The 25111-nt window shown below is 42.6% G+C and overlaps 1 protein-coding gene across 6 annotated transcripts; it reads right to left on the reverse strand.

Moving 5' to 3' along the window:
- Positions 1-5176: 5176 nt before the first annotated feature.
- On the reverse strand, positions 5177-22655 carry LOC139370410 (serine/threonine-protein phosphatase 6 regulatory subunit 3-like). Of its 6 annotated transcripts, none has more exons than XM_071109913.1 (25): positions 22401-22655; positions 18526-18675; positions 18160-18393; positions 17726-17912; positions 17456-17593; positions 17298-17363; positions 17103-17215; positions 15375-15488; positions 15167-15296; positions 13592-13744; positions 13197-13349; positions 13045-13109; positions 12764-12879; positions 12560-12645; positions 12297-12383; positions 11927-11973; positions 10096-10150; positions 9318-9448; positions 9063-9178; positions 8732-8924; positions 8427-8524; positions 8161-8335; positions 6425-6544; positions 6211-6294; positions 5177-6093 (listed from the first exon to the last, which is right to left on the reverse strand). In XM_071109913.1, the coding sequence occupies exons 3-25, from the start codon at positions 18384-18386 to the stop codon at positions 6042-6044; spliced, it is 2706 nt and encodes a 901-aa protein (XP_070966014.1). In that variant the 5' UTR covers positions 18387-18393; positions 18526-18675; positions 22401-22655; the 3' UTR covers positions 5177-6041. The 6 variants fall into 6 exon arrangements, with proteins under 6 accessions (XP_070966014.1, XP_070965999.1, XP_070965981.1 ...); XM_071109898.1 differs by having other exon boundaries at positions 11927-12006; XM_071109880.1 differs by having other exon boundaries at positions 11927-12024.
- Positions 22656-25111: the final 2456 nt, after the last annotated feature.

Here is a 25111-nt window from a genome sequence, read left to right on the forward strand (position 1 = left end):
ACTAGCAAAGCACATGAGCATTTGAACACCTAGATTAATTGAACAGAAAAGGCCCCCAGGTTTGTTTGAATTGAATCCCTAAAGACCGTTGTCAAACTCTTGAATCAATGTCATGTTAGGAGTAATTATTTTGAGATTAATACAATACGTGAAATCTAATATCTGAGAAAATAGGGTAGAATAGTGCTTATATAAACAGTTTATCCCCTTTCCATTGCTGGCACAGATACCATCTACACTACATGACCAAAAGTATGTGGACACCTGCTCGTCAAACATCTCATTCCAAATTCATGGTCATTAATAGGGAGTTGGCCCCCCCTTTGCAGCTATAACAGCCTCCACTCTTCTGGGAAGGCTTTCCACTAGTTGTTGGAACATTGCTGCGGGGACTTAATTGGGCAATTAGGCTTGGCTCGCAGTTGGCGTTCCAATTCTTCCCAAAGGTGCTCAATGGGGTTGAGGTTAGGGCTCTGTGCAGTCCAGTCAAGTTCTTCTATGACGATCTCGACAAACCATTTCTGTCTGGACCTCGCTTTGTGCATTGGGGCATTTTTTTATGCTGAAACAGGAAAGGGACTTCCCCAAGCTGTTGCCACGAAGATAGAAGCAACCATCTAGAATGTCATCCATTGTATGCTGTAGCATTAAGATTTCCCTTCACTGGAAACTAAGGGGCCTAGCCTGAACCATGAAAAACAGCCCCAGACCATTATTCCTCCTCCACCCAACTTTACAGTCGGCACTATGCTTTCGGGCAGGTAAGTGTTCTCCTGGAATCCACCAAACCCAGATTCGTCTGTCGAACTGCCAGATGGTAAAGAGGGATTCATCACTCCAAGGAATGCGTTTCCACTGCTCCAGAGTCCAATGGCGGGGAGCTTTACACCACTCCAGCCAACCCTTGGTATTTCGTATCTTAGGCTTGTGTGCAGCTGCTTGCCTGTGGAAACCCATTTAATGAAGCTCCAAACAAACAGTTATTGTGCTGACGTTGCTTCTAGAGGCAGCATGAACTCAGTAGTGAGTGTTGCAATTGAGGACAGATGATTTCTGTGCTTCAGCACTCAGCGGTCCTGTTCTATGAGCTTGTGTGGCCAACCACTTCATGAGTGAGACGTTTTCGGCCCTAGACATTTCCACTTCACATTAACAGCACTTACAGTTGACTGGGGCAGCTCTAGCAGGGTAGAAATTCGACGAACTGACTTGTTGGGAAGGTGACATCCTATGACGGTGCCACGTTGAAAGTCACTGAGCTCTTCAGTAAGGCCATTCTACTGCCAATGTTTGTGTATGGAGATTACATGGCTGTGTCCATTTTATACAACTGTCAGCCTCAGGTATGGCTGAAATAGCCAAATCCACTAATTTGAAGGGTTGTCCACGTGTGTGTGTGTGTGTGTGTGTGTATATATATATACAGTACCAGTCAATTTTGGACACACCTACTTATTCCAGGGTTTTTCTTTAGTTTTACTATATTGTAGAATAATAGTGAAGACGATCAATATTATGAAATAACACATGGAATCATGTAGTAACTAAAACTGTTAAACAAATCAAAATAAATGTTATTTGAGATTCTTCAAAGTAGCCACCCTTTGCCTTGATGACAGCTTTGCACTCTTGGCATTCTCTAAACCAGCTTCATGAGGAAGTCACATGGAATGCATTTCAATTAACAGGTGTGCATTGTTAAAAGTTAATTTCCTTAATACATTTGAGACAATCAGTTGTGTTGTGACAAGGTAGGGGTGGTATACAGAAGATAGTCCTATTTGGTAAAATACCCATATTATGGCAAGAACAGCTCAAATAAACAAAGAGAAATGACAGTCAGTCCATCATTAAGGCAATAATGAACATTTCAAGAACTTTGAATGTTTCTTCAAGTGGTCGCAAAAACCATCAAGTGCTATGATGAATTGGCTCTCATGAGGACTGCCACAAGAAAGGAAGACCCAAAGTTACCTCTGCTGCAGAGGATACATTCATTAGAGTTACCAGCCTCAGAAATTGCAGCCCAAATAAATGCTTCACGGAGTTCAAGAAAGAGACGCATGTCAACATCAACTGTTCAGAGGAGACTGCGTGAATATGGCCTTCATGTTAGAATTGTTGCAAGAAACCACTACTAAAGGACACCAATACGAAGAAGAGACTTGCTTGGGCCAAGAAACACGAGCAATTGACATCAGACCGGTGGAAGTCCTTTGGTCTGATGAGTCAAAATTTGAGATTTTTGGTTCCAACCGCCGTGTCTTTGTGAGACGCTGAGTAGGTGAACGGGTGATCTCTGCATGTGTGGTTCCCACCGTGAAGCATGGAGGAGGTGGTGTGATGGTGACAACGTCTGTGATTTATTTAGAATTCAAGGCACACTTAACCAGCATGGCTACTACAGCATTCTGCAGCGATACACAATCCCAGCTGGTTTGCGCTTAGTGGGACTATCATTTGATTTTCAACAGGACAATGACCCAACACACCCCCATGTTGTGAAAGGGCAATTGGACCAAGGAGCGTGATGGAGGGCTGCATCAGATGACCTGGCCTCCACAATCACCTGACCTCAACCCAATTGAGATGGTTTGGCCCACAGAGTGAAGCTAAAGTAGCCAACATGTGCTCAGCATATGTGGGAACTCCTTCAAGACTGTTGGAAAAGTATTCCAGGTGAAGTTGGTTGAGAGAATGCCAAGTGTGCAAAGGGTGTCAACTTTGAAGAATTAAAAATACATTTTGATTTGTTTAACACTGACACAATACCTCATGACAAAGCGAAAACTTATTTTTCAAAATATTTGCAAATATAAAACTGAAATACCTTATTTATATATTCGGACCCTTTGCTATGAGACTCGAAATTGAGCACATATGCATCCTATTTCCATCGATGATCCTTGTGATGTTTCTACAACTTGGAGTTCACCTGTGGTAAATTCAATTGATTGAATATGATTTGGAAAGGCACACACTTGTATATAGAAGGTCCCATAGTTGACAGTGCATGTCAGAACAAAAGCCATGAGGTCGAAGGAATTGTCTGTAGAGCTCCGAGACAAGATTGTGTCGAGGCACAGAGCAGGATAAGGGTGCCAAAAAATGTTTGCAGCATTGAAGGTCCCCAAGAACACAGTGGCCTCCATCATTCTTAAATGGAAGAAGTTTGGAACCACCAAGACTCTTCCTAGAGCTGGCCGCCCAGCCAAACTGAGTAATTGGGGGAGAAGGGCCTTGGTCAGGGAGGTGACCAAGAACCAGATGGTCACTCTGACAGAGCTCTGGAGTTCCTCTGTGGAGATGGGAGGACCTTCTAGAAGAACAACCATCTCTGCAGCACCACCAATCAGGTCCTTATGGTAGAGTAGTCAAACGGAAGCCACTCCTCAGTAAAAGGCACATGACAGCCTGCTTGGAATTTGCCAAAAGGCACCTAAAGACTCTCAGACCATGAGAAAACAAGATTATCTGGTCTGGTGAAACCAAGATTGAACAATTTGGCCTGAATGCCAAGCGTCATGTCTGAAGGAAACCTGGCACCATCCCTGCGGTGACGCATGGTGGTGGTAGCATCATGCTGTGGGGATGTTTTTCTGTTCAATTGTTGTGAAGGCTTCAGGGCGCTCAAGAAAGTCCAGCAAACGCCAGGACCGTCTCCTAAATTTGATTCAGCTGCAGGATCAGGGCACCACCAGTACAGAGCTTGCTCAGGAATGGCAGCAGGCAGGTGAGTGGATCTGCATGCACAGTGAGGCCAATACTTTTGGAGGATGTCCTGGTGTCAAGAAGGGCAGCAAAGAAGCCACTTCTCTCCAGGAGAAACATCAGGGACAGCCTGATATTCTGCAAAAGGTACAGGGATCGGACTGCCGAGGACTGGGGTAAAGTAATTTTCTCTGATGAATCCCCTTTCCGATTGTTTGGGGTATCCAGAAAAAAGCTTGTCTGGAGAAGTCAAGGTGAGCTCTACCATCAGTCCTGTGTCATGCCAACAGTAAAGCATCCTGAGACCATTCATGTGTGGGGTTGCTTCTCAGTCAAGGGAGTGGGCTCACTCACAAGTTTGCCTAAGAACACAGCCATGAGTAAAGAATGGTACCAACACATCTTCCAAGAGCAGCTTCTCCCAACCATCCAGGAACAGTTTGGTGACAAACAATGCCTTTTCCAGCATGATGGAGCACCTTGCCATAAGGCAAAAGTGATAACTAAGTGGCTCGGGGAACAGAACATTGATATTTTGGGTCCATGGCCAGGAAACTCCCCAGACCTTTATCCCATTGAGAACTTGTGGTCAATCCTCAAGAGGCGGTGGACAAACAAAGACACACAAACTCCAAGCATTGATAATGCAAGAATGGGCTGCCATCAGTCAGGATGTGGCCCGGAAGTTAATTGACAGCATGCCAGGGCAGATTGCAGAGGTCTTGAAAAAGAAGGGTCAACACTGCAAATATTGACTCTTTGCATCAACTTCATGTACTTGTCAATAAAAGCCTTTGACACTTATGAAATGCTTGAAATTATACTTCAGTATTCCATAGTAACACCTGACAAAAAATATCTAAAGACATTGAAGCAGCAAACTTTGTGAAAATTAATATTTGTGTCATTCAAAACTTGGCCACAACTGTACAGAGAGATCCTTGATGAAAACCTGCTCCAGAGCACTCAGGAACTTAGACTGGGGCAAAGGTTCACCTTCCAACAGGACAACGACCCTAAGCACACAGATAAGAAAACATAGGAGTGGCTTTGGAAAAAGTTGGGACTTCAACCCGATCTAACGTCTCTGGAGACCTGAAAATGTGCAGTGTCTCTCCCCATCCAAACTGACAAAGCTCGAGAGGATCTGCAGAGAAGAATGGGAGAAACTCCCCAAATACAGGTGTGACAAGCTTGTAGTGTCATAACCAAGAAGACTCAAGGCTGTAATCACTGCCAATGGTGCTTTCAAGTACTGAGTAAAGGGTCTGAATACTTGTAAATGTAAATTTGATATTTCAGGTTTGTATTTAAGAAATGTTCTAACATTTCTAAAAACCTGGGGGGGAGATGACAATCCATTTTGACTAAGGCTGTAACTTACCAAAATGTGGAAAAAGTAAAATGGTCTGAATACTTTCCAAATGCACTGTATAAAAATAATCAATGGTTGATGCATGATTGAAGCAATACCAAGAATATTCATTACACACGCATCATTTTGCAGGTAGAATGTTTGACTTGAGTGGTACTGTAACAGTTGTAAAATGGAACCCATTTACCACAAGACTTCAGACAGTTAACACTCACTAGATACGTGCAACTGGAAACCATTTTCTACAGTTTTTCACCTTGGGTTTGTACAGTTTAATGTTGTCAAGGGGGAGAAAACATGTGTATGGCACTAACAGAACATTATCTACCTTAATAAATTAAGTTAAAAACTATACCAAAGGTTTTCAAATCTTGCTCATGTTGAAAGTATACAATAAACATTTACAAATAATAGCTGTGGCAAATTAAACCTTTGAATATTTAAAATTATTTTGATTCCTACCAACAAGCGTACTGATAAACATACCAACATGGGTTGCCGATTAACATTGCATGGTAGCTGGAAATAAAATGTATCCGATTTTGTGCAGAAGGAAAACCCTATCAAAATCACACCAAGTTTTCCAATTGGTATATTTCAGTTATCGTCTGTTTCTGTATACATTTTCTTTTTATAAAATATTTTATTCATACAATCATTTTAACTATAGCAACATTACTATTTAACTTGGAGTGGCAAAATATCAGACGGATCACCTCATAACAATAGTATATAAACGAATGCAAAAAAATAATAACTGTATCCATTAGAGTATCTCTTCATTCAGTTCCAACTTCCTGTACAACTGTCTGTAATAGCCTAATATTAATATTGCTGGTCCTGATCTGGTGAAGTTAGTGCAGCAGCAGCTCTGACTCTGGACTTGCACTGCCCTCTACTGGTGGCCCAGGGAGAGAGCTGTGCGTGGCAGGAACAGGCTGGCAGGAACCACACATCACCCTGGGCCGTTCACAGCTGCCGCCGGTGAGGCCACGCTCTGCTCTGTTCTGTAGGCGGGCAGACAGAGGACACAGTGTAACATACTGGATAACACACACTTCACAAGTGATAAGACATGCCAGACTGGAACCCCACAGCACAACCTCATTCTAGCTGACACTTACTTGGCTTCGTCCATTGCTGTTCCTTCTAGGGGACCATTAACAGCGTCACTGGGGACTTTTGATTTCTCATCTGAATGTTGTGCACTGTGGAAGGGAAGAAATAAAGAAAGATAGGACATCATGAGACAGAACCGGTACAACAGCATGTCTGAAAATAGCTCACTAGTACGAGACAGTTCCAGTGAAGGTATAAGTTGACAACATGGAGCCAGACCCTGGTTTGGAACAGTTGCTGACAGGCTGGACAGATGCAGGGACCCTCTCTGGTGTTCCACTCTCCCTCACCACACACTTTGCAGATGCGTCCTCTGAGGTAGACAACTTCACATCCTCACTGCAGAGAAAAAGGGAACATTTACAGAGCTCTTGCCATTTCAAATATTCAGAATGACAATAGACAGAAACCCCCCACTGTTTATAGACACAGAACGGAAAAGACTAGCGCATGCAGAATGGGAGAGACAGACAACATCAAAGCATTGGGCAAACGAATGTGTCGAAATGCGTATGGCGGTTAAAAATGGATGCAAGGAACAAAATGGACAGCAAATGGACAGAAGCAGCAAGAGTCCATTTAGATTCTGACCATCCACTTACAGCAGTTTCCTCTTTTTAAGAGTGAGCTTGTTTCGAAGAGCAGAACACGAGGAGATGACAGTTTTGAAACTCACCGAAATGATTCAAAGTTTTCAGCCATCGGTCTTGATTTTTGTCATTAAAACCACCACGACTATGTCGTCATAATTACTAAGCAAAACTAACGCACTCCAGGATATTTGGGTATTTTTACAGGTCTTATTCATTTTCTGTTTGAGGCGGCGGTTATGTGCGATTTATTTAACCTTTAAGCAGGCAAGTCCATTTAGAACACATTCTTATTTAAAATGACCTGGCAAAGTGAACTAAATTTACAACTACCTAGATGGCATTTTGAAAGTCTGTTGTACTTGAGATTCAAGCTTAAAAACAAATCTCACTGCTAGTAGAGCTGAATCTTGCGCGACAACAGGACTACTGCTAGTAGAGCTGAATCTTGCGTGACAACAGGACTACTGCTAGTAGAGCTGAATCTTGCGCGACAACAGGACTACTGCTAGTAGAGCTGAGTTTTGCGTGACAACAGGACTACTGCTAGTAGAGCTGAGTTTTGCACGACAACAGGACTACTGCTAGTAGAGCTGAGTTTTGCGCGAAAACAGGACTACTGCTAGTAGAGCTGAGTTTTGCACGGCAACAGGACTACTGCTAGGCTAAGAGTCATCTCTCTCCAGTTTATTCCAGCCACCTCACAATGCCATGAGCTACAAACAAAAGCCAATGAGACACCAGCACAAGGGGGTGGTGGATAAATTTTGAAGACTGCCTCCACCAATCCACACCCCCACCTGGACATCGACAGAAAGGAGAACAAGGCCAACTCAAAGCCTGGGAGTGGTTAATCCCGAGGGCTGATGGCCAATTCACGACGTCATTGACGACGAGCGACGACCAAATCAATACATCTGAGATATACATGCAAATGGAGATGGCAAAATAATTAATAAAAAAAACTCAGTGGCTGACATGAAAACAAGACACGGCAGATGTCTGCCCCCCGACTGGCTGTACATACCGATAAGATTTCAACACTCTGAAGCCACACGCACGCCAGAGAGAAAGAGGAAGCTCATGTTGTAAGTGTTGCAGTTAAAGTGAAGGACAGTTTCTCAAACAACACAGACAGCAATGTAGGTTTGGCAGGTTTGGTGATACATAAATGGTATATAGATATTTATACAAGTCTACTGGAGTGTCCCTGCCTTGCATGGATTTAAGTCACTCAGTGCAGGAGGGGGAAAACGTGGCAAGACACAGAGGTCAATTCCACATGCTCTGAGGTGAATGGCTGTGTTGTAAAGGAAGGATTGGTGACCAGAGGAACAGGGTATGGTGAGTCATCAAAAGCCTTACCTCTTGAAAATGGCAGTTTCAGTTTTGGCATCTACAGTAAGGCTAACTGTTTCCTTCATGGATCCATTGGTGACCGTCTCAGTGGTGACGGACTCCTCTGCATCCGAGCATCCGGCTTTCCCTCCAGGGGAGCTGGCTGGCTGGGCTGCCTCATCCACTGGCCACTGGTCAGAATCTGCGACGTCACACAGGGACAGCATCATAACAGTGACCACAGAGTTAACCGTAACACACTTATTCCTGAAAAGCTCAGTGGCAAACCTCACCTTCATGCTGCATTGGTGCGTTGACACCCAAGGGGTCTCCTGTCTCTATACAGGTCTCCATTGCTACTGGGGAATTGCTCCTCAAAGGATCTTTGGGTCTGGAAGATAGTCAGAAAAGGTCTTGAATTTGTCCTCTTAAAATAGCCAATCTCAAATATTAGACATGGGAAGCCAGGGGAATGAACAGAACACCTGTCACCCACATCCTTATTCATACTACATGGAAGGATAACGCAATATGGAAATGTGTGGCAAGTGTCACCTAAGGCCTTGGGAATGAGGGTGGTGGGATGATGAACCCTTACCTAACTGGTGAGAAGTTGCTAGAGAAGTCTGCCCAGCCCATGGCTTTGCCAGGGGAGGCGTTGGGGGAGCTCCAGCCAGCAGACTCTGGTATAACCGCAGGGGAGGAGGGGGAGGCTGGGGCAGCGGAGGCTGGGGCAGATTCCCCCATCGCCGTAGAACTCCCGGTGTCCATGGGTATGTCGTCAAAGTTAGCTGTCCACAGAGGCCCTGAAACAACAGGGCAGCCGTCACAAAAAAGCAAGGCATCATCTCGAAAAGATCATACCAGACCGACCTACCCAACGAACCACTAACCCAACCCCAGTGCGCAAACCCGGAACAATCACTCACCAGTGTCCACCTCCATTCTGTCATCAGAGCTGGCATTGTTGGGGTCAAAAGGATCGCGTTTAACATCCTCCTCCTCAGAGTCTGTGCTCTCCTCACTATCTGTGCTGCCAGAGCTCCTAATGGGAGGCACAGAATGGACAAAAGTCAAGAAAATGTATCAAAATCACCCAAACTGGTGCCTTGAACCAGCCTCAGAAGATATGTTAGTCATTTAAAACATGTAATTTACATATCCGCCAAGAGGCGCTGTCGTACCGAGGACGTCTCTGAGCGTCTGGTGCGAAAGTAACATCTTTCTCGTCCCAGATGTCCTCCTCATCAGAGCCTGCATCTTCAAACTGCTGGATCTTCTCCTTACAGCAGGCCTCAAACAGAGCTATATTCGCCTGGAAGACAACACCAGTACCAGGGTAAAGCACATGATACACAAAAAGATACGCTGTGATGCCTCCACTTCCTCATTACTGTAAATGGAAAAGGGAAGATAATATGTATGTGCATCATTTTCATAGGTAACAGAACTTCAGACGTCTAGAGTGCAGCATTAGCTAATATGCACCAATCCTTTTCAGGATGGTAAAACGTTTTCAGTGTAAACTTAAAAACGACTAAAACCAGATAAAGATTGTTGAAAAGATAATGGAGCAACTTTTTTTAAATCGGATTATCTTTGAGAACTAACAATTACCAAAATAAAAACTAGTCTGGGAGAATCTGATGACTTATGTTTGAATCACTTAGACAGCATAAGAACAAGAAATAAGCCATAGCAAAATGTGTAGGCTTGCAGGAAATTAGCTTCAAAACAGACATGTCTCTGAGGCTGAAAAAAAATCCCAGAGTAAAGACTAACAGCATTATAAAAATAGTAAACTTTAAAACTTTGGGAGATAATAAAGTAGCAGTTTGAGGAAAATCATCTTACTCATTTCCACTAGAACAGATCTCCAGTACAAATGGAAGACAACATGGCATTCATTTTAACATCCTTTCACTACCTTTGAAATGCATTAAATTATATTAAAATACTTACACTTTCATTTGTATTCAAGGAAAAATTGATGTCTGATATTCTATCAAAGGGAATACTGAAACGTTAAAGAAAAGAGTTTAGTTTAGTTATATTAATTAGACAATGACTAAACACAATGGCTTCAGGACGCCTACCTACAGAGGCCCATTAACAGGAAGAAGAATGTAATTGACATGAAAGCAGCTTTATGCAGAAACTCCAGCCAGCCATTCCCACCTGGTCATTCTCCTCAGGGGCCCAGCCGCCAGAAGATCACCCACATAACAAGAAGAGCCAGAGGCACAGAACAGGGTTGAAGTGCGCTACTTATTCCAAACTAACTGAATTATGCAGGGTTTTTTACTCTGCATAGAAAAGTCTTGGGCGGGTCGCCTAAGTGTTTTTCCTCGGGCCGCCCATGTCCAAACAGTCATTTAAAAAAAGTACAAAGAAAGACGTTTCAGTGTAAACAAAATACTAAAACCAGATAAAGTATGTAGGAAAGATAACGGACCTATATATTTTTAAATAAGATCTTTGAAAACGATCAACCCCCTAAGTAAAAGCTAGATAGTCAGGGAGAATCAACATTTCCCAAAATGATGATTGGTGATTTTAAAAATATTGTGCTGCTTTCACACAGATATGGTATTTAAAATATTTTTTTATTTATTTAACTAGGCAACTAATTGTATCCTAAACAATATTCAAGACAGATTTTTAAAAGTTGATTGATTTACCAAGATGAGTCCCCACACTTGTCTCAAAGCAGAGCGATTGTGCCGTCCCAATCAAAACAGTGCTGAAATTAGAATGGAGTAGGCTTTTGCTTCAAATTTATTACAAGAATTGGATGACTTCGGGACGTTTCAGTAAGCAACAACTTGATACATGCCTTCAATTGCACGTACTTTAATCCAATAGTTTCATCATTCAGTGATATTTATTCCCACAGTAATTCTTTATGTATCCATCCGGTTATGTTTAAGAAAACAGTGCGTGTGGTGGGCTATGAGAAGAGATGGGTGAAGTGACATGTCTTGCAAAATGTATAACTGACTGTCTAGCAACCATCAAGAGTTTAAGAGTGTAGTGCGTGCCAAAGCCACCTCAGCATTACGGCTACGTTTCATAGGCAGAACTTTACTGAAATGATTAGTAGATCGTTTGGCAGAACATTTTTTGGGGCTTTGATACCGGCAATACCTTTCAGATATAAAGAAGAGGGGGTAAAAGTTGGCAGGATAAGGTTGGCGGAAAAACATCTTGGTAGAAAAGGGATATTTGACTCAGTGTAAGGGATAGCAAAATCTGTAGAATTGCAGGAAGTGAGCTTTAAAACAGCTACATTGTCAATGTGGCCAACAGGAGGGCCTCTAAAATGTTTGGTCAGAGGCCACCACGCCCATACCAACCACAAGCCCCATTTTGATCAAGAAAAAATAAACTGTTTTGCAATTACCAATTACAATCTGGACTCTGGTCCAAGCAAAGCATCAGTCTTGATTGACAGTGACACAGGCAATCTACTTTAATGGTAGAACTGTATAATATGAGCTACTTAAACGTAATAAGAATAGTTGACATTCATGGGTTGCTGAATTCAGACTGGCATCCAATTAACCTACCACTTACATTTTATTTTAATCTTATTTTCATATGTAAATGTTAATTGCAAACATGTATGTAACCTAAACTTTTGTACAGAGAAAGAAACTGATTCCCAGTCCTTTGTTAAGGAAGCAAAGAATGTATTAACAGAACACCAGTCTAGTCACCCCACACCCTTATTGAAATCCCCAAACCAGTAGAATAGCAAGTTATGAAGAAAACATGCAGGATCAGTACTCACTCCACGACATCATCCTGATCGGCAAACTCTTCGTCATTGAAGCCAAACTGCTCAATAAAATTGGACGTCATTTGTTGCATCTGATAATCAGAAAAGGCCTGGCAAACCCAGGACCAACGATAATGATATAGTCTTGGCACTACAAAAAACTTCAAGTACTTCAATTCAAAACAATTGACTAATACTGTAGCTATAGGTTCATCGTTTAAAGATTAAGAGCACAAGCATACTTACAACTGGAAGACATTTAATATTCACAAAATCTGTACTACTATTACTAGACAAGTATAATAATGTTAACAATTATTTTTTTAAAGTATCAATATGGAGATTTTGCAGCATTTATATAGTCTCATCCAGTTAGACTTACTTGTTGTAAAGAGGAATCCTGGTGGAATCCGCTGTCCTTGAAGTCTACCTCGTCATCACTGGATGAGTGAATATGGTGTGTGTTCACCTAGTGCACAGTGCAACCGACCTTATTACTAAGAGGACAACCACGAGACATCCTTCAAACAGCTTCGGCATTACTGGCACTTCACCTTTCAGTACGTCAGTGTAAATACTGTGTAACAGTGTACTCTGAAAACATATTTTGGCATTAAGTAACTGAGGTGTCTGTATCAGACTTACTAGGTCTACAGTGTTTCTCTTGTTTGTGTCAGCTAGCTGACCAGAAATGAAGGTCTCCCATCTCTCTCTGTCTTCTTCTGTGAGCTCTGAAATAACGCAGGGAAATAACAAGATGAGTCTATTCCACCTCATTTTAGGATATAGTAAGGATTGTTTTTTTCGCTCCAACAACCTCATTCCTTATGGGTGTCAAAGCCCACTCACCTGAGATGAGCTGCTGTATCTGTGCACCATTGGGGCCCTTGTCGCTGTTGTGCACTATTGAGTTGGCTATTCTGGTCAAGTGGCCCATGTAGCCCTGTCTACGTCCACCCTCAGCCCTGCAACAGGAAACACTTACTGAAGCCTACCGGCACATTGTGGTGACTTTTCTGTGAGCCGTCGCAAGGGGAAAAATTAAAGAGCTCACAAGAGATTTAAAAACCCCAAATCTGCAGTGGTCTAGTAACAACTAGACAAATATCATTAATAATAACAGTACTTACTGCGCTTTCTCATTGGAGCTCCATGCATCAAGAATTCTCTGTATAAACTGGCACTTCTGAAACAGCTAAAACACAGCGCACAAAAATAGTTGATCGACTTGTCTGACATGAGTACCATTCTAGATGTAAAGGATAGGGTGATGAAGTCTCACATGATTGATGAGGTGGCTTTCTCTGACAGGCTCCTGATCACTGTTGATTTTGAGGTTTTCACTTTGGGCTGGGGGCATCGCTAGGATCATTGCAGTGCATATTTCAACTTGTAAATGCAGGAAGTTATTCCATATATATTTGAAGTACATGTCCTGAGAATAAACAGATTGTTTTTTTTTAAAGCATACATTTATTTAATAAGAAAATGTTCCAAACCAAGTTGTTGAAGTGAGCATCATCCCTGTTGACCTTAGTTATGAGAAGGGGGTAGTAAAGGAACTAGTGTCATGAAAGACAGAAATCCCTGTGCATAGCAGTCTAAATCCAGGTGCTGATTAAGACAGGAACAACTACTACTAAAAACCATGTGTAAAATATAAGACAGGCAACTTACAAGTATGACACCTAGAGTGTTGAGGTTAATCAGCTCCATGTTGATGATATGAGTGTTGGTCTGCAGGAGGCTGGCCACTAGACGGACCACATTCAGCCGGGTGTTGCCCACTGGGGGGTCTAGCACTCCCCATGTGGTTTTCATGATATTCTTCTGCAAATATGGGGATGAAAGGAACAATCAGGCTCTCATTCAGTTGGTAACTAAAACACAACCGCTATTGGAGTGAACTTGTAGAGTGGACTGCACTTGTAAAGTCAATTTAGAGGAAAGACCACCCACTCTGAAGATAAATATGACTCAAAGTTAAACCAAGATTAAGATAGCAGGATCACAACAAGAGAAATGTAGTAATAGTTTATTTAAAATATTGTGGTTGTCATATTTATTTCAAGTTAATAACAAAGAGAAAAACCTATACTTAGCTCACTGAAATGGCCTGAAATATCTGCAATGTTTAGTGTGTGTGTAAGACGATAGGTACACTACATGACCAAAAGTATGTGGACATCTGCTCGATGAACTTCTCATTCCAAAATCATGAGATTTTGCTGCTACAACATCCTCAACTCTTCTGGGAAGGTTTTCCACTAGATGTTGGAACATTGCTGCGGGGATTCCCCTCAGCCACAAGAGTATTTGTGAAGTCGGGCACTTATCTTGGGCGATTAGGCCTGGCTCGCAGTCGGCGTTCCAATTCATCCCAAAGGTGTTCGATGAGGTTGAGGTCAGGGCTCTGTCCAGACCTGTCAAGTCCTTCCACACCAATCGACAAACAATGTCTGCATTAACCTTGCTTTGTGCACTGGGGTATTGTCGTGCTGAAACAGGAAAGGGCCTTCCTCAAAAGGTTGCCACAAAGTTGGAAGCACAGAATCGTCTAGAATGTCGTTGTAAACTGGAACTAAGGGGACCAGCCCGAACCATGAAAAACAGCCCCAGACCATTATTCTTCCTCCACCAAACTTGACAGTTGGTACTATGCAGTCGGGCAGGTAGCATTCTCCTGGAATCCACCAAACCCAGATTCGTCCGTCAGACTGCCAGATGGTGAAGTGTGATTCGTCACTCCAGAGTCCAATGGCGGTGAGCTTCACACCACTCCAGCCGACGCTTAGCAGTGCGCATGGTGATATTAGGCTTGTGTGCGGATGCTCGGCCATGGAAACCCATTTCTTGAAGCTCCCGTCGAACAGTTATTGTGCTGACATTGACTCGGTAGTGAGTCAAATGAGGACAGACAATTTTTACACGCTACGAGCTTCGGTACTTGGCGATCCCATCCTGTGAGCTTCGCGGCTGAGCCGTTGTTGCTCCTAGACGTTTCCACATATAGTTGATCGGGGCAGCTATAGCAGGGCATAAACATGACTTGTTGGAAAGGTGGCATCCTATGACAGTGCCACGTTGAAAGTCAGAACTCTTCAGTAAGGCCATTCTGCTGCCAATGTTTGTCTGGAGATTCCATGGCGGTGTGCTCGATTTTACACACATTTTAGCAACAGCCAAATCCACTAACTCGAATGGATGTCCGCATACTTTTGTATATATAGTATATGTAAAGTACTGTATTACCTTTGGGGGTTCCAGCAGCAGTTGATGGAAGTCTTTGAGCCTAGGTCTGACAGCCTCCAGAATACTCTGATTGACTGAGAAGGATGGGTGGCTCATACCAGGAGGACAGATTTCCAAATGGCCTTCGAACCTGCAAACGACAGAACCGTACATCAGAAAAAGTCTCCCAAAACAAATAAAACTTTAAAATGGGATATCGTTAACTTACGCTGGTCTTCGTGTCTCAAAGAGTGTCAGGAGAATCTGAATTACACTGACTATTGCAGAGTCATTTTTCTCTTTGTCAAATATGTTGGACAGCAACTGCTCCACAGTCTCTTGTCTGAGAGAAAGGAAGGGACATGTACAGTACCAATCAGAAGTTTGGACACCTACTCATTCAAGGGTTTATCTTTATTTTGACTATTTTCTACATTGTAGAATAATAATGAAGACATCAAAACTATGAACATATGGAATCGTGTAGTAAGCAAAAAGTGTTAAAACCAAATATATTTTTAAAGTAGCCCCCCTTTGCTTTGATAGCTTTGCACTCTTGGCATTCTCTCAACCTGCGTCACCTGGAATGCTTTTCCAACAGTCTTGAAGGAGTTCTCACATATGCTGAGCACTCGTTGGCTGCTTTTCCTTCACTCTGCGGTCCAAATCATTACAAACCATCTCAATTTGGTTGAGGTCAGGTGATTGTGGAGGCCAGGTCATCTGATCCAGCACTCCACTCTCCTTAGTCAAATAGCCCTTACACAGCCTGGAGGTGTGTTGGGTCATTGTCCTGTTGAAAAACAAATGATAGTCCCACTAAGCGCAACCAGATGGGATTGTGTATCGCTGCAGAATGCTGTGTTATCCATGCTGGTTAAGTGTGCCTTGAATTCTAAATAAATCAGACAGTGTCACTAGCAAAGCACCCACCTCCTCCATGCTTCATGGTGGGACCACACATGCAGAGATCATCTGTTCACCTACTCCGCGTCTCACAAAGACACGGTGGTTGGAACCAAAAAGCTCAAATTTGGACTCAGACCAAAGCACAGATTTACACCGGTCTAATATGTCCATTGATCGCGTTTCTTGGCCCAAGCAAGTCTCTTATTCTTATTGGTGTCCTTTAGTAGTGGTTTCTTTACAGCAATTCGACCATGAAGACCTGATTCACTCAGTCTCCTCTGAACATTTGATGTTGAGATGTCTCTTACTTGAACACTGAAGCATTTCTTTGGGCTGCAATCTGAGGTATAGTTAACTCTAATGAACTTATCCTCTACAGCAGAGGTAACTCCGGGTCTTCCTTTCCTGTGGCGGTCTCCATGAGAGCCAGTTTCATCATAGCGCTTGATGGTTTTTGCGACTGCTCTTGAAGAAGGTTTGAAAGTTTGTACATTTTCCAGATTGAGTGACCTTCGTGTCTTAAATTAATGATGGACTGTCGTTTCTCTTTGCTTATTTTAGCTGTTCTTGCCATAATATGGACTTGGTCTTTTACCAAATAGGGCTATCCTTCTGTATTCCACGCCTACCATGTCACAACACAACCGATTGGCTCAAACGCATTAAGGAAAGAAATTCCACAAATTAACTTAAGGCACACCTGTTAATTGAAATACATTTCAGTGACTACCTCGTGAAGCTGGTTGAGAGAATGCCAAGAGTGTGCAAAGTTCTCATCAAGGCAAAGGGTGGCTACTTTGAAGAATATCAAATATATTTTGATTTGTTTAACACTTTTTTTGGTTACTACATGATTCCATGCGTGTTATTTCATGGTTTTGATGGCTTCACTATTATTCTACAATGAAGAAAATAGTAAAAATAAGGGAAAACCCTTGAATGAGTAGGTGTAAGTTAGTAATGACTTTGGCACAACAATAAAATATGATGACAGTAATAATGAGTATTCCTCCTTGAAAAAACAAACAAACAGGTTGTAGAGACTTACTTTTCTAGTGTGGCCAGTAATGGGTCAGGCTCTGAGCAGCCCTGCACTTGGAACATCTGATCTCTGCTGAGGCGGATGATTTCACACAGAGACTGGGATGCGTTGGAGTGTCTCTGGATGATGAACAGAGAGACTTTAAGACACTGTAAGAGAGCAACAGAACACCAAACAAACTGCTGATGAAATGTGACTTACATCCTCATCCTGAGAAGGCTGGACCATATCAACAAGCCTCTGGATCACCTTCTCCTCGTTCAGCCACTGTGGGAGGAGAAAATGGAGGTCGGTAATTGAACACACACAAAAAAAATGACCAAAATGCTAAAACTCGAAGTAAACCAAATAACACTGACATTTAAGACATCTTGTCTGAGCTGCTGTGGTTCAACGCAGGTCAGCATTCTGAGCAGCAGGTCCATGATGGCGGAGGTCCCTATGTGTTTAATCATTAAGTCCACAAAGTCTTCCCTCTTCCGCAGAAACTCCACAATCTGCAAAAGATAGTTGAAGTTTAAGGATGTGTCAAAGGACAATATTTTCTCCCAGAGCATTCATGAAACCCTGCAGGTCATACACTTTTTAAAACCCGTGTGGTTTATACAAGCGTTTTGTATTGATCTCACCTGTTCCGGTTTCCTACCGATGAGGATGCTCAGGACCTTGCTGAAGAAACTGGCCAGTAAAGGGTTGAGTGGAGATTCATTTTGCAAGAAGCCATAAAGTTTCATTAGTAAACGTTCATCTTCTCCCAGTCTGTCATTGATCTGTCCAACGTCCGAGGTAAGGAGTTCACACGATATGTTGGGGTACCTGAAAATAACATAGAAGTCTAACATTTAATGATCAATTAATACAGTACCACTACCACACAAAAGAGCACATCAAAAGTCCTATATAATTGACTGTCTAGCAAGTCATGTTTGCCCCCTTGTGATTGTAGGGGGAATTTCCTTGAATTAAACAAATGCAAGGGAAACTGAAAGAAAACAAGAAATCTTTCTCAAAATTGGCATATATATAAGTATATCCTGGCCTAGTGTGTGTGAATCCCACTTACTTGTACTTGATCGTCTCCTCCACATCATCACTTGGCTCCTGCGTGATGTAAGTTACCAGGTCCTCCATGTACTGAGGCCGTACCAGGAAGTCCACCAGCTTGTGGTTCTGGGCCTTGCACTCCTGCAGGACATCCTCCTCGTCCATCACCTCTGTCAGAGTCACATCTTCCTTCTCCAGGAGGGTGTCGATGTGGGACGTCGTGTGTAAATCAAACTTCCAAAACATGATGCTTCTACAAGGAAGGAAAACATTCATAAGACAATGGGAAAGCACTCACAGTGACACAAAGTACACAATGTGGGTTGAGATGAGGTGGTCAAATAGAAAGCAGGTGGTGGTCAAACAGACAGCTTCACAAATGTACCTGACTGGGATAGAGTCCAGAAGTTAAAAATAAAATAATGATAGTGCTCTTTGGGAGCTCTGGCCCATTACAGGCTCCACAGGCAGCAGTGACAAGACAGGCTTTTTGACACATGCAGCAGAACGACCACCTCAACAGATCAACGCACACCTGAAACAAGCAAAAGATAAATTAGCATATTACTCATTGTAATGGAATAACATTTTCTTACTAACAGTAACATTTCTTACCTTAAGGTCACATGCTACTGAAAAAAGTAGTAATATCAACAACAAAAAAATTGGTCACATTAATAAATAATAAGTGTTAACCAGGTGAAAACAAATACTTAGTCTAGGTCATGAAACAAACTTTAAATCTCTGGCAAAGAGCCAGTAAACCATAGCTTTTCCATCATAGGAAAAGAGTTCACTTCCTTGTTGACATGTCAGCATCCCAACAACTCTCCCCAAAATCAGTCTAAACTTCAAAGCATTAAGACAAGCACTACTGGGCTAACCCCTCCACACTCAAATACTGGCAAGATCATTGCTAGTTCAGAACACTGTGCTTAGTCAAATCACCTTGTGCCACATCTTAAGTGGCAATATAGAACACTGTGTCAACAACTCACTCACCGTAGGAACAAAGCAGTGAAACATGTTCAGTGCACACACTAAGCATATGCCTCAAAAGATAAACAGAATTTCCCACTGTGTACACCTGGCCCTCAGGTAAAAAAAAAAGTCTAAGTATTTGCTAGGAATTCCCATCTTGTGGGGAAGCCTGGGAGAAATAGGGTTAAAGGTTACAGTGAAGCCATCTTGGCTTATGCTAAACCAGCACCTCAGACAACTGAATGGCTGAGAAAAGAAAGTGTATTAATAGACTGAGCATCGGGGCTGTGCTGAGGGACCATTGACATTGGTCCCTGTCCAGGCACATTCTTTGATGAAAGTGTGCAACTCATTCATTGCTCTATAAAATACTACAATAAATTGAAGATGTCAAAATGAATGTCATGGAAAAACATTGAATTGTTGTCTGGCATTAAATTGTCTACCACAGGTGACCAAATAACAACAGGAAAAACTGTTTTATCACCCCCAAGAACGCAACATTGGCCTGAACAAAGTCCCGTGTCACTAACAAAAAATAAGCACTTTCAGCTGCTGGTTTACATTGGTTATATGGTTATTTATATGGTTATGGCCTGGTGCTGAAGTGTTTGCTCTACCAGCTACTGAGAAAGCTTATGAACACTTAATTCCATGATTTAAGTAATAGCCCCATCTGTCTCAAAAATATGACAAATGCTGAATAGCCAATCTCCAATGGGTGAAGACAAAAACAATTTGTCATCTAAATCACAACCATACAACACAGTAATGTATGGTTGGTTACGCAAATATATACGTATGACTATTCCAGTGACAGTGTAAAACTGAAACCCAGGGGTTGCCCAAGGTAACATTCTGTTTCATGTAAACTAAACCAGAATGTGTCATAACCTGATGTATTTTTGTATAGGCCTACCTTCTTTTAGTACACTATTGTTTGTCAAATGTAATGCACTGCCTTGGGAGCAAAGGGTTACATTGCTGTTTAGCCCCATTTACTGTTCAGTGTTGTTCTTACTGTATTAGCTAGCTAGACTACATACTTTTGTGCGTTAGCTAGCTAACGTAAGCTAAGTAACCAACAGTCATGTCTCAGGACAGCCTGGGACTAACTAGCCAGCCAAGTTAGTTGTGGTTATAAGGGTCAGAAACCAAACTACCTAGCTAAATTCAACACTTAGCCTGACCCGGAGAATCCTGAAACTATGCCAAAACGACCAAGCTAACAGTACATAAACTCAGCAAAAAAAACACACCTTTTTCAGGACTCGTCTTTCAAAGATAATTTGTAAAAATCTAAATTAATTAATTGTAAAGGGTTTAAACACTTTTTCACATGCTTATTCAATGAACCATAAAAAAAATGAATGAACATGTACCTGTGGTCGTTAAGACACTAACAGCTTACAGACGGTAGGCAATTAAGGTCACAGTTATGAAAACTTAGGACACTAAAGAGGCCTTTCTACTGACTCTGGAAAAACATCAAAAGAACAGGGTCCCTGCTCATCTGCGTGAACGTGTCTTAGGCATGAGGACTGCAGATGTGGCCAGGGCAATAAATTGCTATGTCTGTACTGAGAAATGCCTAAGACAGAACTATACAGGGAGACAGGATGGACAGCTGATCATCCTATCATCCTCGCAGTGGCAGACCACGTGTAAACACCTGCACAGGATCGGTACATCCGAATATCACACCTGCGGGACAGGATGGCAACAACAACTGCCCGAGTTACACCAGGAACACACAATCCCTGGGGCTGGACTGAAGGCTTGTAGGAATGTTGTAAGGCAGGTCCTCACCAGACATCACCGGCAACAACGTCGCCTATGGACACAAACCCACCGTCGCTGGATCAGACAGGATTGGCAAAAAGTGCTCTTCTCTGACGAGTTGCGGTTTTGTCTTGTGTTACACTGAGGCCTGTACTCTGGAGCGGGAATGATTTGGAGGTGGAGGGCCCGTCATGGTCTGGGGCGGTGTGTCACAGCATCATCGGATTGAGCTTGTTGTCATGGCAAGCAATCTCAACGCTATGCATTACAGGGAAGACATCCTCCTCCCTCATGTGGTACCCATCCTGCAGGCTTATCCTGACATGACCCTCCAGCATGACAATGCCACCAGCCATATTGCTTGTTCTGTGCATGATTTCCTGCAAGACAGGAATGTCAGTGTTCTGCCATGGCCAACGATGAGCCCGGATCTCAATCACATTGAGCATGTCTGGGACCTGTTGGAACGGAGGGTGAGGGCTAGTGCCATTCCCCCCAAAATGTCCGGGAACTTGCAGGTGCGTTGGTGGAAGAGTGGGGTAACATCTCACAGCAAGAACGGGTAAATATGGTGCAGTCCATGAGGAGGAGATGCACTTCAGTACTTAATGCAGCTGACTTACTTTTGATTTTGACCCCCCTTTGTTCAGGGACACATTATTCCATTTATGTTCTTCACATGTCTGTGGAACTTGTTCAGTTTATGTCTCAGTTGTTGAATCTTATGTTTATACAAATATCGACACGTTAAATTTGCTGAAAATAAACGCAGTTGACAGTGAGAGGACGTTTATTTCTTTGCCGAGTTTAGCTAACTAGCACATTAGACAGCTGCTTGATAGCTAGCTAGGTAGGTTCGCTGCGGACAACTAACTTAACGTTCGTTTACCAGATAGTTATCGAAGTAAAGTAGTTACAGCTGACTTGGTTTTCAAACTACTAACATTAACTAGCTTCTTTGACGTTACCCAAAATGCTAACGCTTCCTAGGTAGCCAACTAACGTTAGCGAACACAAAAATATTTGACTAACGTTAGCCAGTTCCCGTCAACATCTTGACGCCTCTAGATGGCTATCTAACGTTAACTGGCAAAAAAATACCGAAGCCAACATCTAACCGTATAACGTTAACATCAATATCCAAACGGTGGGCGCATGCTGGATAACGTCAGTTAGCATTTTCCAGTTAACCAACGCAGACAGGCCAAACCGTGTCGACAACACTGGTCTGAAATACGGCTAACTAACGTTATCTAGCAAGCAACATAGTGCATTTCAATGGACACCAGTGCAATGGCTTTTCACACACAATAAGACTAACGTATCGTAGCTATCTATCGAGTACAATATAACAAGACGATTCGTACTTATAAATACATCGGTGTAGCTAAGTTACCCGTAGCTAAAGAGAAATGGGTAGTTAATGTTGCTCTAGCTAGCTAGCTCAGTAGCTGTTCCTGTCTCCTGAACTGCATGCACCAGCTAGCAAGTACGTACCAACAAACAACGGTAAATGGTGAGTCCCCGGCATGTAGCTTATTGGGCCATTAGCCTAAAGTGTCAACAACAACAAAAAAGCCACGAATCCTAAGAAGGAAAAAAAAAGTGTTTTCAACGGATTCTGACAGGCGAGAAAATGTAGCTAGACTGTCAGATGGCACTTTTCAAGATGGCGGCACCATCAGCTCCAACGACCCTTCCCCCACCACCATAACCAGGCAGATAAGCAGGTTACCAGGTCTTCTGGTCGTCACTAGTTACCACAGCCGCAGAGACTTCATCACGGCTAAACCACGCCTGCTTCTACAATTTGTCTTCTTAAAATCTGATTTTAAATCTAACCTTAAGCATAGCCTTAACCACACGACTGACCTTAAATTAAGACCAAAAAGCACATTTTTGTTTTAATTGGTGTGGCTGTGCTAGTGACAACAGTATTTTTGCCACAACTAAACTACCAGTCAATCAAACAGACCGATTGAGCTCTATTGGCTAAATAATCACGCCAATCAGACTTCTTGCGAGCTCAGTCTTGTGATTTGGTACTGTACAAGTCATTAAATGGTCCGTGCTTGGGACGTCCCTATCCCATTGAACTTGAGAAGTAAAATGGTTCGGGTTTAGGGTAGGGACGTCCCATTGATTCCGGGTAGCACTGACCGTCATTAAACTGCGTCCACTCCATTGCGTAAAACGTTAAAAAAAACGTCGCGTCGAGAAACTCCCATTTTCCGCAGATAGAGCAGGGTCAGTTACCATCGGTCTAAAATCCCTCCTCATGTCCATCACTGCGACAGTCAGAGGATTGGTGGCATCAAATGCATGCCCTGAAAACATACTTTTCTATACATTTATGAGTTTAGGCAAATATGCGTTAGGGCAGCATGTGCACATCCATTATTTTTTATTTTTTAACCAAGCAAGTCAGTTAAGAACAAATTCTTACTTTCAATGAGTGGGTTAACTGCCTTGTCCAGGGGTAGAAGGACAGATTTTTACCTTGTCAGCTCTGGGATTTAATTTTACAACCTTTCGGTTACAAGTCCAACGCTTTAACCACTAGGCTACCTGCCGCCCTGACTTTTGGAAAAATATGTTTTGTGTGAACTTAAGTATGTTCCTTCTAATTCTCCCATCTCTCTCTTTCTCCCCTCCCGGAGTACCTGAGCTCTAGGAAAATGCCTCAAGACTACCTGGCCTGATGACTCCTTGCTGTCCCCATCCCCAGTCCACCTGGTCGTGCCGCTGTTCACCAGATGTGCTACCTTGTCCCGGACCTGCTGTTTTCGACCCTCTCTTTCCCTCTCCCGCCCTCCCACCCCCTTTCTCTCTCTGTCTCTCTCTGTCTTGACCTCTGAATGCTCGGCTATGAAAAGCCAACTTGCATAACTTCTGAGGTGCAAAGCTGTTGCACTCTCTACAACCCTGTGATTATTATTTGACCTTTCTGGTCATGAATGTTTGAACATCTTGAAGAACAATCTGGCCTTAATGGACATGTCCTCTTATAATCTCCGCTGTGCACAGCCAGAAGAGGACTGGCCACCCCAGGCTCCTAGAGGAGCCTGGTTCCCCTCTAGGTTTCTTCCTAGGTTCCTGCCTTTCTAGGGAGTTTTCCTAGCCACCGTGCTTCTACATCTGCATTGCTTGTTTGGGGTTTTAGGCTGGGTTTCTGTATAAGCACTTTGTGACATCTGCTGATGTAAAAAGGGATTTATAAATACATTTGATTTGATGTTGTCCCCGTGGTTAAAGTGTGTGTGTCATGAGTATTCCGTTTTTTTGTTCTCTGAAATGTTTTTCTCTTATTGTGACATACCGACCTGTAACTTTAGGGACTGAAAATGGAAATGACCTTAATCTGGTGATGTATTGCAGGCCTTCAGTATGTTATGTTACAAATGCAGAGGGAGACATGAACAGAGTGCAGACTACCTATAGGTGTGGTCATGTTTAAATCCTGCAGACACTGTGGACCTCCTTGGCCACCCGTCTCTTCCCTAAAACAGTGATAGGGTTATCATTGGTAACATCAGGGATAATGTAAAGGAGAAGTATACCTTTGTCATCATTGAGCAGAGATGGAAGACATCCAAATGAGCAAAACAAACAGTTTAGACCTGTCATTACATGCTTGTACTTGAGTAACTTCACCTGGAGACTTTAGCAGTTTCCTAATGTGCCCCTACCATTCACTGTTAGTAACCTCGAATGCCAGGCACCAAATGCTAGTCTTACATAGTTGTTTCTTCTCCTCAACCAACCTACTCAAAAGTTTCCCAGGAATCTTTCATGTATGCACAATTATTTCTGCAATGTAGAGCAAAATGAGAACGAACATAAAATATATTAAATAGCAACTTGTTTCCTCATGAAGTTTCCTTCAGTTTTACATACCCAAGGGATGAGAGTTGAAGTTAAGGAGTTGTCCATATTCAAAATAACAGTCTATAATCCTTATATCCTTATAATATAGGGTCACAGAGTAGTTTACACAGGTTGTTATTGTGTTTATGAGGGTGACATACCACACTGGCTCAGCAATGGAACACAGATATTGACATACTGTATCTTATTTGAACTGCAGACTGATGTGTCATGCTGAAGAACTTTGTATGCAGCAGCAATTGCTCCAGATGTGTTTCTAGGACAGTCAGAGTACACCTGCTGCATATTCTTCTTTCAGCCCTCACTCAAAATACTGTGCC

The sequence above is a fragment of the Oncorhynchus clarkii genome, chromosome 2, assembly GCF_045791955.1.
Source record: "Oncorhynchus clarkii lewisi isolate Uvic-CL-2024 chromosome 2, UVic_Ocla_1.0, whole genome shotgun sequence".
NCBI lineage: Eukaryota > Metazoa > Chordata > Actinopteri > Salmoniformes > Salmonidae > Oncorhynchus > Oncorhynchus clarkii.